The sequence below is a fragment of the Megalobrama amblycephala genome, linkage group LG14, assembly GCF_018812025.1.
Source record: "Megalobrama amblycephala isolate DHTTF-2021 linkage group LG14, ASM1881202v1, whole genome shotgun sequence".
Taxonomy (NCBI): domain Eukaryota; kingdom Metazoa; phylum Chordata; class Actinopteri; order Cypriniformes; family Xenocyprididae; genus Megalobrama; species Megalobrama amblycephala.
The window spans coordinates 107,501-122,500 of NC_063057.1; the positions used below are offsets into that span (position 1 = coordinate 107,501).

General features: G+C 42.2%; 3 protein-coding genes across 6 annotated transcripts in view; 2 read left to right on the forward strand and 1 right to left on the reverse strand.

Annotated features, from left to right (window-relative positions):
* The window catches only part of tbk1 (TANK-binding kinase 1), an 8,491-nt gene extending 760 nt beyond the window's left edge, over positions 1 to 7,731 (forward strand). For 2 of the 3 annotated variants that reach the window (XM_048155468.1, XM_048155469.1), the window contains exons 2-21: positions 495 to 600; positions 721 to 861; positions 1,070 to 1,199; positions 1,396 to 1,577; positions 1,672 to 1,832; positions 1,913 to 2,023; positions 2,094 to 2,273; positions 2,375 to 2,571; positions 3,147 to 3,205; positions 3,374 to 3,501; positions 3,655 to 3,756; positions 3,837 to 3,915; positions 4,003 to 4,124; positions 4,533 to 4,609; positions 4,687 to 4,726; positions 4,809 to 4,910; positions 5,612 to 5,708; positions 5,812 to 5,912; positions 6,965 to 7,036; positions 7,118 to 7,731. In XM_048155468.1, the coding sequence (XP_048011425.1) occupies positions 514 to 600; positions 721 to 861; positions 1,070 to 1,199; positions 1,396 to 1,577; positions 1,672 to 1,832; positions 1,913 to 2,023; positions 2,094 to 2,273; positions 2,375 to 2,571; positions 3,147 to 3,205; positions 3,374 to 3,501; positions 3,655 to 3,756; positions 3,837 to 3,915; positions 4,003 to 4,124; positions 4,533 to 4,609; positions 4,687 to 4,726; positions 4,809 to 4,910; positions 5,612 to 5,708; positions 5,812 to 5,912; positions 6,965 to 7,036; positions 7,118 to 7,169 (2,220 nt within the window). In that variant the 5' untranslated portion in view covers positions 495 to 513 and the 3' untranslated portion in view covers positions 7,170 to 7,731. The remainder of the gene's footprint in view (positions 1 to 494; positions 601 to 720; positions 862 to 1,069; positions 1,200 to 1,395; positions 1,578 to 1,671; positions 1,833 to 1,912; positions 2,024 to 2,093; positions 2,274 to 2,374; positions 2,572 to 3,146; positions 3,206 to 3,373; positions 3,502 to 3,654; positions 3,757 to 3,836; positions 3,916 to 4,002; positions 4,125 to 4,532; positions 4,610 to 4,686; positions 4,727 to 4,808; positions 4,911 to 5,611; positions 5,709 to 5,811; positions 5,913 to 6,964; positions 7,037 to 7,117) is intronic. The other variant, XM_048155470.1, reaches the window with a different exon arrangement.
* Positions 7,732 to 8,446: 715 nt separating this feature from the next.
* Positions 8,447 to 12,932, forward strand: gpr19 (G protein-coupled receptor 19). The gene is made up of 2 exons (XM_048155471.1): positions 8,447 to 8,679; positions 10,756 to 12,932. Exon 2 carries the CDS (start codon positions 10,780 to 10,782, stop codon positions 12,043 to 12,045), a length of 1,266 nt encoding a protein of 421 aa, XP_048011428.1. The 5' UTR covers positions 8,447 to 8,679; positions 10,756 to 10,779; the 3' UTR covers positions 12,046 to 12,932.
* An 867-nt stretch (positions 12,933 to 13,799) lies between these two features.
* Positions 13,800 to 15,000, reverse strand: part of crebl2 (cAMP responsive element binding protein-like 2) — a 24,404-nt gene continuing 23,203 nt past the window's right edge. For both annotated transcript variants that reach the window (XM_048155979.1, XM_048155980.1), the window contains exon 3: positions 13,800 to 14,771. In XM_048155979.1, the coding sequence (XP_048011936.1) occupies positions 14,619 to 14,771 (153 nt within the window). In that variant the 3' untranslated portion in view covers positions 13,800 to 14,618. The remainder of the gene's footprint in view (positions 14,772 to 15,000) is intronic.

Consider the following 15,000-nt stretch of genomic DNA (forward strand, 5'->3'; position numbering starts at 1 on the left):
TTGCTAACGTTATGAAAACGTTATTATTGAATTGTTCTATGAACGTCCAGTTTTTTAAAAGGTTTTAAATATGTTTTTCCCGGTTATGTGAACGTTAAGGGAACATTCCATTGTATCATTCTTCAAACATTATACAAATGTTACTTTTGAATGTTCTCTGAACGTTCTGAAACAAGTAACATTTAAAAAACGTTCAACGAACGTCCAGCTAAACGATGTATAATGTTTTTGTGCTAACGTTTTGAGAAACATCAGATACGTTCTATTAATGTTACTGGAAGAACGTTTGTTCATAACGTTGAGAGAACCTTGCCACAACGTTCCCTAGCTCGGTAATACCTGAAAAAATACTATAGTACTGAATTATTATCATTGTCATATGGTGAGGTTTACACTGACCAAACATGAATTATCATAGATTGTTAGTGTTGATGCTGTTTTCAGACTTATAATTGATCCTCATGAATATTTATTTCTATTTAATGTGTTTTCAGGTGAATCTATAGAGTCATCATGCAGAGTACGGCGAACTACCTGTGGATGATGTCCGACCTGCTGGGTCAAGGAGCCACAGCCAATGTGTACCGCGGTAGACACAAGGTATTTATGATCACCTGACACACTGAGTCCTCTGTGTTTAATCAGAAGGTTTTTAGAGTTACCTGGACTTTAATAATAATAACTGTAGACTTTCTAACATGATTTCAAATCTCTCTGTAGAAAACAGGTGATCTCTACGCTGTCAAAGTGTTCAATAACCTGAGCTTCCTGCGGCCGCTGGACGTCCAGATGAGGGAGTTTGAGGTGCTGAAAAAACTGAACCACAAAAACATCGTCAAGCTCTTCGCCGTAGAGGAGGAGGTGAGGCCGTGATGTCACGTGCAACTTATTTAACTTTAACTTTCAGCTGATGTAAGAATAACATGAGTTTAGTTTGTGAGCAGGTCGATTATGTTCCGATTCTCATCCCTGTTTCACTTCCTCTTGCGTGTAACCTGTAATACCTGTTCGCTCTGAACATCACCGTCAGTCAGAAACATGTTGAGTTGATTGTTGATGTTTGTGTCAGTCGAACACGCGTCACAAGGTGTTGGTGATGGAGTACTGTCCCTGCGGCAGCCTGTACACGGTGCTGGAGGAGCCGACCAACGCTTACGGCCTCCCGGAGGACGAGTTCCTCATCGTTCTGCAGGATGTTGGTCAGTTCTAGATTCACAAGTAAAGGAACATGTTAGAGTAACATGCATTACGTAATCAGATGACTTTCTGATGCAACGAGTAAAGTAACGAGCATATTCATATCCAAGTATAACTTCACATACTTAAGTTCATTTGAGTTCAGAACTAAAGATTCGAAAGAGTCTAACCAAATAGATTCTGTGTTCCTACATAAAGTGGCAGGAATGAATCATCTGAGAGAGTACGGGATCGTCCATCGGGACATCAAGCCTGGGAACATCATGCGTGTGATCGGAGAAGACGGACGATCCGTCTATAAGCTGACCGACTTCGGAGCCGCGCGTGAGCTGGAAGACGACGAGCAGTTCGTGTCCCTCTACGGCACTGAGGAATATCTGGTGAGCTGAGGATGATGGGAAAATGTGCTGTATAAACATCATAAATATTATAAATAAAATAATTTTATATTTCTGTTGATCTCTGCGTTTGCAGCATCCTGACATGTATGAGCGAGCGGTGCTGAGGAAAGACCACCAGAAGAAATACGGAGCCACGGTGGATCTGTGGAGCATCGGAGTCACGTTTTATCACGCCGCCACCGGCAGCCTGCCGTTCAGACCCTTCGAAGGGCCGCGCAGGAACAAAGAAGTCATGTAGGTGCCGTCAAACACGCCTCGGCTTCATCCGTCCGACCTTCATCTGTTAGTCACCTGATCGTTTGTATTCTCGGCAGGTATAAGATCATCACAGAGAAGCCGTCGGGCGCGATCTCAGGCCATCAGAAGTTTGAGAACGGAAAGATCGAGTGGAGCTCAGAGATGCCGATCTCCTGCAGCCTCTCAAAGTACGTCAGAGTCTCAGACGGTCCGGTCGGTGTGGAGAAGCGTGTCTGACGGCGTGTGTGTGTGTTTCAGGGGTCTTCAGAGTCTCCTCACTCCAGTGCTGGCCAACATCCTGGAGGCTGACCAGGAGAAATGTTGGGGCTTCGACCAGTTCTTCGCTGAGACCAGCGATATCTTGCACCGCATCGTGGTCTACGTCTTCAGTCTGCAGCAGGCGACGCTCCACCACATCTACATTCACACATACAACACGTGAGCGCACACACACACACACACACACACACACACTTGATCGAGATGAATCCTTTTTACAGACTGTGATTTGAACAGCTTGATGTTTTCTCTTCGCTCAGGGCGAATCTCTTTCAGGAGCTGCTCTTCAGACGGACCAACATAACGCCGTCCCATCAGGACTTCCTCTACGAGGGCAGACGTCTCATCCTCGAACCCAACCGTCAGGCTCAGACCTTCCCCAAGACCTCCAGAGAAAACCCCATCATGCTGCTCAGCAGAGACCCCGTCAACACCGTCGGCCTGCTGTTTGAAGACCGTGAGTCTCGTCTCGTACACACACACACACACACACACACACACACACACACACTCTCACACACTCTCACACACTCTCACACACACACACACACACACGCACACACACACACACTCTCACACACACACACACACACACACACACACACACACACACACACACACACACACACACACTGTCTGCCATACAAAAGATCTCTGAACATTATATTGTTGTACAACTCATTTATTGGAAGTTGAAAGTATCGCGTTTTGTCAGTTTTGTGTTTTTTGTCTGTTCCCGTGCATGCATTCCTGACTACGTTATAGAGACTAGAATTTTAATTTAGTAGTTTAAAACATGTTTAAGTTAATTCATTTATATTTTAATATTGTAAGTAACATGCATTACTTTTCAAAAAAAGTAACTCAAATAAATATATGAAGTAATGCGTTATTTTACACGTTACATAAAAAAACGATCTGATTACATAATGCATTTCACTTGTAATATTACTTTACTTGTAACATCAAACATGAATCTAATTAATTGTATTTCATCACCCACACACTGATAATGATCACATGTGTTTGCAGCCAGCCCACCTAAAGTACAGCCGCGCTACGACCTGGATTTGGATGCCAGCTATGCCAAGGTAAGAAACTACAGGAACTGTAAAGTCCGTACACACGTTTAGTGAGTCATGGATCAGATCTGAGGAGGCAGCTGCAGGTTATTTAATGACACAATGATTCAGAGCCGTAGATCTTCTTAAGCCGAGTTTAGCTTGAGTTGATTGTAAAGATGTTTTGATTGCTTTCAGCATGTTAGTAAAGATGTCAGCCGTGTTTCTGCTCAGACGTTCGCAGGTGACGTGGGATATCTGTGGAAGACCTCCGATTCTTTGCTTTTGTACCAGGAGCTGGTGAGGAAAGCCGTCCGAGGCCTGAAGTGAGTTCATGAATCTAAAGAAACGAAGCGACTCGCTCTGATAAATTGAGCTGAGTAATGACACGATTGTCTTGTGTTGAGCTGCTTTACAGCCGAAATCGAATTTGTTTCACAACCGATGAAGTTTACGCGGTTATTGAATTGTTGTTGCAGCGAGCTGATCAAAGACGAGTACGGCGAGACGATGCACAAGAAAGCGGAGGTGATTCACGCGTGTAACTACTGCAGCCAGTCGCTGGAGAGAACCGAGCAGCTGTGAGTGACGCGCGTGAGTTCGGGCGGAGCTTTGAGCGAGATCTCGTGTCTTCATCATCTCCTGTGTGTGTGTGTTACAGGTGTGAGGTTCTGATGCAGGGCAACATGTTGTCGGCCGAATACGATGAAATCCGGGACACGAGGAAGAAGGTGATGCGGGTGAGATGCTGATGATTCTCCACGTCCTGTGAAGGTTTGAAGCTGCTTCATGTCAGCGCTCTCATCACGTCTGCTCTCTCTGTGCAGCTGTCCAGCTCTCTGGCCTCAATGGAGCAGACGCTGCAGGACATCAGCACCATGTTCCTGCCGGGAGGAAGTCTGACCGACACGTGGACGCAGCAAGTGGGAACGCATCCGGAAGACAGGAAGTGAGTGATTCTCCTTCAGCACTCTTTACGCCGGAGAACAAAAAAAGATGTTTGTAACACTGCAAACATGACGTTCTTCCTCAGTGTTTCTGTCTTGTTTTCTAAACATTGAAAGTGAGTTTGTGTTTAAAACAAGAGCGAATATCTGCCAGTGGAGTCAGAGAAATAATCTCAATTCAAAGGGAAAGCAAGATTATTTTTCTGAACATGTTGGCAATAAGAATGGTTAGATATTTGGGTGACAGTGTAATTATTCATCTAAGCACTGAGTAATATTAATGAACATGCACTTAGATTACAGGGTTAGTTGCATGTGATTATGCATAATTTACCGTTATAAACTGATCTTTGTAAGTGAATCAAGCATGAAAGCATGTCAGTCTGACTGTTGTTGTGTTTCTCGTCCAGTGTGGAGAAGATCAAAGTTCTGCTGGACGCCATCAGCGCCATCTACCAGCAGTTCAAGAAGGACAAGGCCGAGAGACGTGAGTCCGAGTCCCTCGTGAGCGCTCGTTTGATTTTCACATCATCCGTGTGTTTGATTCGTGTCTCGTCTCCTCAGGTTTGCCGTATAATGAAGAACAGATCCACAAGTTTGACAAGTGAGTGTGGTGTGTGTTCTGCTGCAGTCGAACTGATCGTCTGTCACGCGTCACATGACACGAGTCTCTCTGTCTTCTGCAGGCAAAAGCTCGTTCTTCACGCCACCAAAGCGCGGGCGCTCTTCACAGACGAGTGTGCCATGAAATATCGCCTCTTCATCTCCAAGAGCGAGGAATGGATGAAGTAAGAGTCCTCCGTGCCCTCGCTCGAGAACAGCTGTGCACCACCTGATTATATTCTGATTAATGCTGTTATTAAACGTCTTTATCATGTTGCTCTTGCTGAGGTTTTCTAAAAGCACAGAGCTGCTTGAGTTCACGTGTAAAGGCTCGTTCACACAAAGAACGATCGCTGTATTGGAGTCCACGCCAGCGCACGATATCGTTCTGCAGTTTTGTCGTCTGTCTCTTTAAATGCTCGAGATCTTTAAAGCAGGATGGATTCTGATTGGCTGTCAGTGTTTTTATTGACTTCACTATTCTGTTTACACTGCAAAAAAAATTTTCTTAGTATTATTATCTTGATTTCATTGCATTGGCAGATATTTTAAGCACAAACTGACTTAATTTTGATATATTTTTAGAAAATAATTCTTAATATCTTCAGTCATTTCTCTTCTCCAGTAAATGTATCTTGATTTAAGAATGTTTAGATGTTTGTGCTGAAAATAAGACAAACTCTTTTTTTTTTTGCAGTGTACATCAATTATTAAATCGTTATAGTTATTGTCCTTGTTGTAAACAGGCCTATGGTTAAAAAAAATATCACTGTCACATGACACACGAGTGTGAGCGCAGTGATCTCATTGGCTCTTCTGCTCTGTTGCCATGGAAACTGACTGGAGCTCAGCTGCAGTTCACTGATGAACGAACGTCTCGTTGCAGGAAGTTCCATCACGTGCGGAAGCACCTCCTGTCTCTGACCGGTCAGTTCGGCAGCATGGAACAGGAAGTGACCCTGCTCATGCAGCGTGTGTATAAAGTGAGTAAACAGGAAGTGCTCTCTGTTTAGCTGTGCTGTAATGACACAAAGACGCTAACGTGTGTGTGTGTGTGTGTGTGTGTGTGTGTGTGTGTGTGTGCAGCTGATGGAGCAGCTCCCTCAGAAGATGATGCCCATGACGGCCGGTGGAATCAAACCGCAGGCGTATCTCAGTCCGAGCACACTGGTGGAGATGACGCTGGGGTGAGCGTGACGTCACTTCACATTACGCTGCGTTCACACGTCACCAGTGTCTGGCGATGATGTCACTAAACTAGCTCCTCCTCCACTGACTGATCACTCCTATTGGCTGTCGCTCCCAAAAGTCACTCTTCATTTGCATAAAGTTACACATATCTGAACTTTGTCACATCGTTGGACACACCAACATCCTGTCGCCAACGGTCACCGCCGCCCTGTCGGATCATGTGAACCGGATCGTTTCAGCTTAAAAACATCCTGACACTGCAAACGTCTGCTCAAATATCTAAACATTCAGAAGTCAGGATACATTTACTGGAGAAGCAAAATGACTTTGGAAACGTTCTCTCAAGGTTGTCTCAACGTTCTGAACAAACGTTCCTCCAGTAAAGTTATCTGGTCTTTAATAATGTTCTGAAACTGCACAAAAACATCATTCATGGAACATTATTTTTCTGAAACGTTTCAGTTGGACGTTTTTAAATATTTCAGAACGTTTGGAGAACATTCAAAAGTAACGTTCACATAATGTTTTAAGAATGATACAACTGGAATGTTTCCTTAACCTTCACATAACCAAGAAAAAATGTTTTTAAAAAATAGGAAACCAAGAAATAACGTTTTTATAACTTAATGGGAACGTTAGAAAAATGTTCCTAGAAAAAGTTTGTGCTTAAAACCAGAACATTTGCCAGTGGCGTCAAAAAAATAAACTTTTGAGACTTTTAGTGAGATTAAAATATTATTAAAAAAAGAGATATTTGTTCTTGTTTTAAACACTTTTTTTTCTTAATATCTTCAGTCATTTCTCTTCTCCAGTAAATGTATCTTGATTTAAGAATGTTTAGATGTTTGTGCTGGAAAACAAGACAGAAACTCTGAGGAAGAACATCACGTTTGCAGTGTTTGACTGTGTTTCATACGCTAGATTTGTGCGAGGAACGTTATTCTCAATCCTTCATCTGTGCTTGTATAATCTAAGATTGTCTTCTGTGGATGGATGTTCATTACTGACGCATCGAGTGAGATTTAATTCACGGTTATATTCACTCCAGGATGAAGAAGCTGAAGGAGGAGATGGAGGGAGTGGTGAAGGAGCTGGCGGAGAACAACCTGTTCCTGGAGAGGTGAAGCTTCAGCGCTTCTTACAGGACCGATTCACCGTCATAATCCTCTCCGTTATTCAGGTTTGTGGTTTTGTGTTTCAGGTTCGGCACGCTGACGGTGGACGGCGGCATCAGGACCGTGGATCGCATGTGACGGATCTGAACTCTGTCAGTTGTACATATGAATAGATTGTAAATACACACGTCAGACGTGGCCGAAACTCTTCTTTATGCCATTATTTTAATCTTGCGTTGATTCTCTGAATGTGAACATCAAACTAGAGTTGCTATTCAGTCCAAATAAGTGAGTTTGTCATGAAGATGAACTATATCTCATCAGTTTGATCCATAAACATCTGATTAAACGCTCTTGTGTTCCTGCAGCCCAGCTCACAGATACGTTATAAGAACGTTCTGCTAACGTTTCCAGTCCATTGTATCATTCTATAAACATTATGGGAACGTTATTTCTGAACGTTCTGAAACAAGCTGAAACATTTAAAGAATGAATAACGTTTTTGTGCAAACGTTCTGAGAACATTATTAAAGACCAGATAACTCTGAACGAACGTTCTATTAATGTTACTGGAAGAACGTTTGTTAACGTTGAGAGAACGTTCTGTCAGCTGGGCGAAAAGTTAATAAATGACTGTAATGTTTCACTGTGTAAATGAAAACTATTTATAGACATTAAATGAACATCAGTTCTGATAAAACCCTCATGTGTTTCTCATCTTTAAACGTTTACTTGACAGAATGAAATGAAAATGAAACATCATGTGATTCATACAGGAGTGATTGACAGCTCGTTCATGAGGTTCATTTGTGTGTTCATGACTGAAACCTCTCTGAGCGCTGGGGTCAAAGGTCAGCACAAGGGAACGTGAGCGGCTCAAAACTGAATGTGTGTCTGTAACTGAAATTAGAAATGATCTTCCTCCACACACACACACACACACACACACACACACACACACTGAGGATACAGCTATTAGTCGCCATGACAACAGACACAAAGGAACAGCCTCTGCTCAGCAGCTGTGTTGCCATGGCAACACCCTCAGACAACAGCACCAATGTGACAAACGCTGGACAGATTCGTTTCATCCACTCCTATAATGACACTTACTGAAGAACAAACCCTGCAGGTCACGTGACACACCGCATCACTGACGTCAGCGGATAATAAACAGCTGCATCCATCCTAATGTCCTCACAGTATTCATAAATAATGTATTCATGAAAACGTAATGCAGAGAAGGTTAATAAATATTTGATGTATAAGTGAATATCATGAATGGCTCAGTACGAAAACAAAACAACAAATCAGTGTTTTATATGAGCCCCACCGGGACAATAAAACAAACAATTCGTGGCTCATATGAATAATTCATGAGCACAATCTAACCGCCGCGTCACGGATTTACATACAAGGATCTGATCTGAGTGCGCGCGCGTCCGCGGGTCTGATGATGAGAGTGCGCGCGCGCGCGCTCGTACGTGTATCTGCTCGTCTCTGGAGATGCGCGTGGATGCTGTGGTTGATTTGTCAGTCTGAGGAAACGTAAAGAAACGCGTTGATGAGGAGAAACGACGCGGATTCATGATGGAGGGAATAAACGATCCGAGGAGAAGAAGAAGAAGAACCAGCTTCAGACTCTGAGGTGCGTTTCTGATCTGAAACATGTCTGACGAAAACAACACGACGCTCAGCAGAACATCATTACCGCGTTACTGACGCTCACATCTCCATAAACACGATCAGGAGCAGATTTCAGAACATACAGTCAGAAATATGAGCGTTTGTGCTGATATGAATCACGACAGGCCTTCAGTGATGATGATGATGATGATGAATTCATCATGAATCTTTGGGTTTCAATAGTTTGTTTTAACAAATAACATTACATGTTCTAAAAACGTTCTTAAGTTATGAAAACGTTATTTCTTATTGCTCAAAAAGTACAGTTTTTAAAAAATGTTTTATGTTTTTTTTTTTCTTGGTTATGTGAACGTGAAGGGAACATTCCATTGTGTCATTCTTCAAACATTGTGAGAATGTTACTTTTGAATGTTCTCTGAACGTTCTGAAACAAGTAGAAACAAACGTTCAACTGAAACAGTTCAGAAAGGAGATGTGTAAATAACGTTTTTGTTGGAACGTTCTGAGAACATTATTAAAGACCAGATAACTTTGAACGAACGTTCCATTAATGTTAATGGAAGAACGTTTGTTCGTAACGTTGAGAGAACCTTACCAGAACGTTCTGAGTTAATCTGAGGCAACTTTATGTTCTAAAAACATTGTGTGAAGAGTGATTTGCAATGTTTTTAAAAGGTTAAAATGACCCATTTTTGTCGCGATCAGAACGTTATTTAACAGTTTACGATTTAACATTCTCCTAACCAGATTTTACTCGCAAATATAACATTAATTGAATGTTTATTTGTAAATATATCCCAAGTAGGTTGACATTAAAATATCATAAATAACATAACGATATTCCAAAAATGTTCTCAGAACGTTTTCTCTCAACGTTATGAGAACATTCATCAGGTAAAAAAAAAAAACTAAATGTTGTTCAGCATCATGAGAACGCCTATCAGTTCTTAATAATGTTATAAGAAGGTTGTATAAATGTTATTTAAAGAATGTTGTATCTGGGGTGCTGATGTGAGGATGTTGTTGATGAATTACAGCGTCACCAGAGTAAACTTTACACTGAGATCAGCACAACACTCCTAATGAGCGTCTCTGGAGGAACATCTCAGAGTCTCTGATGGCTTTAATAGAATATAAACTCTCTGGATGATTTACATCTCGCACACAACGCTTTAATTCACTGATAAACATTAAATCTGTCACCTCTATGAAATGTTTATGTTTCTACAGACAATTTTTGCTCCATCACAGATTTGAGCCGTTTAGTGTTTAATCTCTCTAGAACTGAGAGAGAATGAATAATCTTCACTCACCTTCATGCCATCTGCTCTTTTCCTATAAACACCATAAGAGTGTCATGAAGTCGTCCACGCTTCCGTCTCTGTAATCGGACACACTCGGTTCAGCTGATGACGAGTCTCTGCTAACGAGCTGATCAACTCAATCAGTTGATTTGAATGTATGTTTTTAGAGATCAGAAGATGTTCATGTGCTCAACCTTTAACCTCACATGATCACTCAGCTCTCTGTATTCATTCGGATGTATATTATATCCAGCCTTTCCTGCAGACACACAGTTCACTCGTGCAAAGCGAAAAATATTATATAGCAACTCTCAGCTGCCTGATTGTTTAAAGGTGCTCTAAGTGATCCTGTGTGGAGTACTTCCTGTTGACGTTCAAAGTGTTGTCAAACAAAACAGAGGCTAGCTAGACCCTCCCCTCCGCCGTGAACGCGCATTTAAAATCATTCTTGTCGGTTATTGGCTGGAGCGTGTTTATTATGATTCGTGGTCCAGGCTGCACCAGTTTGTTTTTGTTGCCATTTTCGGAGCTTGTGGCGACTACAGAGACCGTGTTTTTTTACAGTGTGTTCAGGGGACAGGCAGCTAGAGATGTTTGCTGTATGTGACAAAAAATGTTTTGACCTAAAAACGCGTGACATCGCTTAGAGCACCTTTAAATTATTGCGAAATATAAACTATATTATCACACAGCTCTTATTTCCAGTAAAGCTGCAGTGAAACAGAGTTCATTATGAGATGAGGTGATGTAACTGTACCTGTCGTGTCTTTCAGCTTTGATCCGACGCAGAGAGGCAGATGGTGTACTTCCTGTCCATGGAGGGCGTAAAGCCTTCGTTCCACTCCGCCGTCCTCTTCAACTACTCCGACAGGAACGATTCCTTCACGCCGCCGTCCGGATCGCCAGCGCCGCTCATCTGTCGTCTGGACGCCTCCTCGTCCGCCGCCTCCCTCCAGAGCAACGGCTCGCTGACCTCGTACGACCTGACCCCGGCGGAGGTCACGCTCCTCGGGCTCGTCTTCGGGGTGTTCTGGGTCATATCGGTTCTGGGAAACTCGCTGGTGTGTCTGGTGATCCATCGGAGCCGCAGAACTCAGTCGACGACCAACTACTTTGTGGTGTCCATGGCGTGCGCGGACCTGCTGCTGAGTCTGGCCTGCGCGCCGCTGGTTCTGCTGCAGGTGTCGGCGGGTCACTGGCCTCTGACCGCGGCCGCGTGTAAGGCCGTGCGCTACCTGCAGCATCTGTGCCCCGGCGTCCAGGTCTACGTGCTTCTGTCCATCTGCGTGGACCGGTTCTACACCATCGTGTACCCGCTGAGCTTTAAAGTGTCCCGCGAGAAGGCCAAGCGGATGATTTTGGCGTCCTGGCTCTTCGACGCGGCCTTCGTGTCGCCGTGCTTGTTCTTCTACGGATCCTCCACGTCTCGAAACCACTGCGACTTCTTCCTGGCGGACAGCTGGGACGGGTTGGCGTACGCGGTCGCGCACTTGCTCTTCGGGTTTTTGGTGCCGGCGCTGCTCATCGTGTCCTTCTACCAGCGGGTGGTGCGGTACATCTGGAGGATCGGCGCCGACGGGCGAACGGTGCGCAGGACCATGAACATCGTCCCCAGGACTAAAGTCAAAACCATAAAGATGTTCCTGATGCTCAACGGCATGTTTCTGCTCACCTGGACGCCGTTTTACGTAGCACAGCTGTGGCACCCGAAGGAGGCGTCGGGCTCCGGCAGACAGGGGGCGCTGTTCTTCATCGCCGTGGCTTGGATCTCCTTCAGCTCCACGGCGTCCAAACCCACGCTCTACTCCGTGTACAACGCCAACTTCAGGCGCGGCATGAGAGAGACGTTCTGCATGTCGTCCATGAAGTGTTACCGCAGTAACGCCTACACCATCACCGCCAGCTCGCGGATTGCGAAAAAGAACTACGTGGGCGTGGTCGATCTGCCCGTGCCGGCAAAGACCCTCATCAAAGACTCGGTTTACGACACTTTTGACCGAGAAGCAAAGGAGAAGAAGTTAGCATGGCCTATTAGCGCTAACCCACCCAACACTTTTGTATAAAGGCTCGCGGTTGACGTAAAGCAACGGTTCACTCAGAAATGAACGTCGTCATAAACCCAGTGCTGTTTCTCAAAAAGCCTGTCGAACGACATCCTAACTAACAAAACTATATCCTAAGAACGTCTAAAAATCATACGTTTTAAAAAAACGTTATGCGAACGTTAAGGAAACATTCCATTTTATTATTCTTCAGACATTTTGGAAACGTTCAACTAAAATGTTTCAGATAAAAATGTTACTTTTTGAGAACACTATTAAAGACCAGATAACTTTAAACGAATGTTAGATTAACGTTGCTCGTAACGTTGAGAGAACCTTGTCAGAACGTTCTGAGAATGTTTCCTGTCAGCTGGGGTGCGAGTGAGTAAAACAAAAACACATTTGGAGTGAACTGTTGCTTTAACGGCACCACGATCACTGGAGGTGCGATCACAGCGATATTTCAGGCGAAAAATGGTACGTCTCGTCGAAAGTCAAAACAAGCCGCTTTCTGTCGGTCAGCACAGCGGATTCGATTAAAACATTAGCGAAACTATTCCCGTTGGAATATCTGGATTTCGTCTGGGAAATCAGCAGTAAATGTGAACGCACCTTAATTAAAACTAAATCTGTTGAAATGCAAAAACGTGGTGCTAACTGTGAGTTCTACAAACCGCTGACTGACCAATGAAAGGCAGCGTTTGACGGTCACGTGTTCTTCTGTTTGTGTTTCTGGTCAGTCTGTGATCCTACGGGATTCGTGTTAATCTTCGGAAGATGCGTTTGTGTTTTTTGTGCCTGTAGTTACAGATAATCTTTGTCTCATAGTTTTGTGTGTCGTTTCATGATGCAGGACAGACGTGTCCCTGTGATTTTACAATTAAACGTTCTGTACGATTCAAACGAAACCCTCTGTCTGTGTGTTCCTTAGCTGATGACTGAGGATGTGTTTACTGACGCTCTGCAAACGAATCAAAACAGTTTATTCCCACGAACCATTCAGAAACAGGAGCTTTTAATCGAGGGTCACAGGAGTGTTTGGGGCTCTGAGAACAGTGTAAAAATGTTAGATTACACTAAATAAATAAATAAATTTGATTCAAATAAAAATGAATGAACACTAAAATTACAAAATTAATTATACTATCCCTAACCCTGTTAAAAAAAAAAAGAATAAACAGTGAAAAATACATTAGAAAATAAATTTATTAAAATAATTATTTCATTTAAAAATAATTTGATTAAAATACAGATATAAAATTTAATACGATTGAACAAAAAAATTAAAATAAATAAAATTTGATTTAAATAAAAAAAACTATATAAATAAAAACATTTGATTAAAATAGATAAGTAATTCAAATGAAAAAAAAAAATACTAAAGTTAAAAAAAAATATATATATATATATATACACTAGCCCTAACTCTAATAAAAATAAACACATTTTTTAAATAAATGAATACATTACATTAAAATGAATCAATTAAAAGAAATATTTAAAATAAATTACTTGATTAAATAAATAATTATTTGATATTGTCACACAAGGACAGGAACGATTCTGACGACTCTGAAAGAAAAGGGATTTAATGACACACAAATCATGATCAGTGTTTTTTGAATGAATCTGTTGAATGAATGATTCAATGACTCACTCAGAATTCACTTGTTTCATTACTGAGATTTCAGTGGACAATGAAAACACTGCAGTGTCTGAAACACATCAGATCTGATGAACTCGAAGAGCTCTAATAATGAGGCAAGAGACGAAGATTCAGATTCAGGTTTATATTGTACAGGTATTCAAGATCACAAAGCAAAGCTACATGGTTTAATAAGACATGCTTATAATCCTGCAACAAATTACAACCTACATTTCAAACACGTCATATAAAAATATACATTTCAGCTCTAACATTATAGATTATGACTCGGGAGAATTTACACTAATAAAAACGATCTGGACGCGGGTTTGTTTGGGCAGATCAACACCGATGAAACGGTTTTACATTCATCACATGTTTGTTTTGGGATCATAACTCATCCGTGTTGGAATTTATTCGTTTATTCGTTTGTGGCAAACCGACCAAATCGAGGAAAAAGACGAAACTTAAAAGTACAAAAATTAGAGCTTTTAAGGAAAGTGCTTTAAGGTTCAGTTAGTGATATAAATATAAGATCAACAACAAACTAAACAAGTCTATTTGTACAAGAGGAGAGGGGAAGTAAGTGCTACGCGTTGAAATCATTCAAATGGTTGTAAAGTGCAAAAAGATTTTGGCAACAGTCCGTTTTATAATGTCTAATATCTAACGTCGTAATGGATTAAACAGATTATATCACACATCATCACATTCATCATCAAAAAGGCTCCAAAATAAATATATAAAGGAAGAGGAAATGTTTACAAATCACACAGAACATTCCAGACAAAACCTGAACCATATAGATGCACATGAACTGAAGGTGATGTCATTGTGAATTTGTACTCGGGAATGAAGCTTATTTAAGACTCCGAGACGTCCGATTATTAAGAAGCGTCTCATAAACACTGTGTGAATGAACAAACAGGATCCACACGGATCTTCCCTTCTAAGACGTCTTGTTCGCGATGGATCCGTACTTGCCGTTCTTGGGGATCTTGTTGCTGGAGCTCTGAGGCGCTTTCTGCTCGTCTCCGGTTAAAAGGGCTTTGATTTCCGACGGGATCTTCCCCTGATCCATGGCCAAACACCACTGCTTGTACTGCGGACACAACAGCACAGGGACACGATCAGAGAGACCTCAGAGAATCGATTCCTCACCGATGCTTTTATGTTATTCATGAACACGTTCACACGATCTCGACGTGAACAGGACATAAAGCTGGCAGAAATGAGCTTCTCTAAATATAGAGTAGAGCTGCACGATTCTGGATCATTTTTTGTGTTTCAAATAGAGATCATGATTAAGAACAGACAACTAAACAAAATAA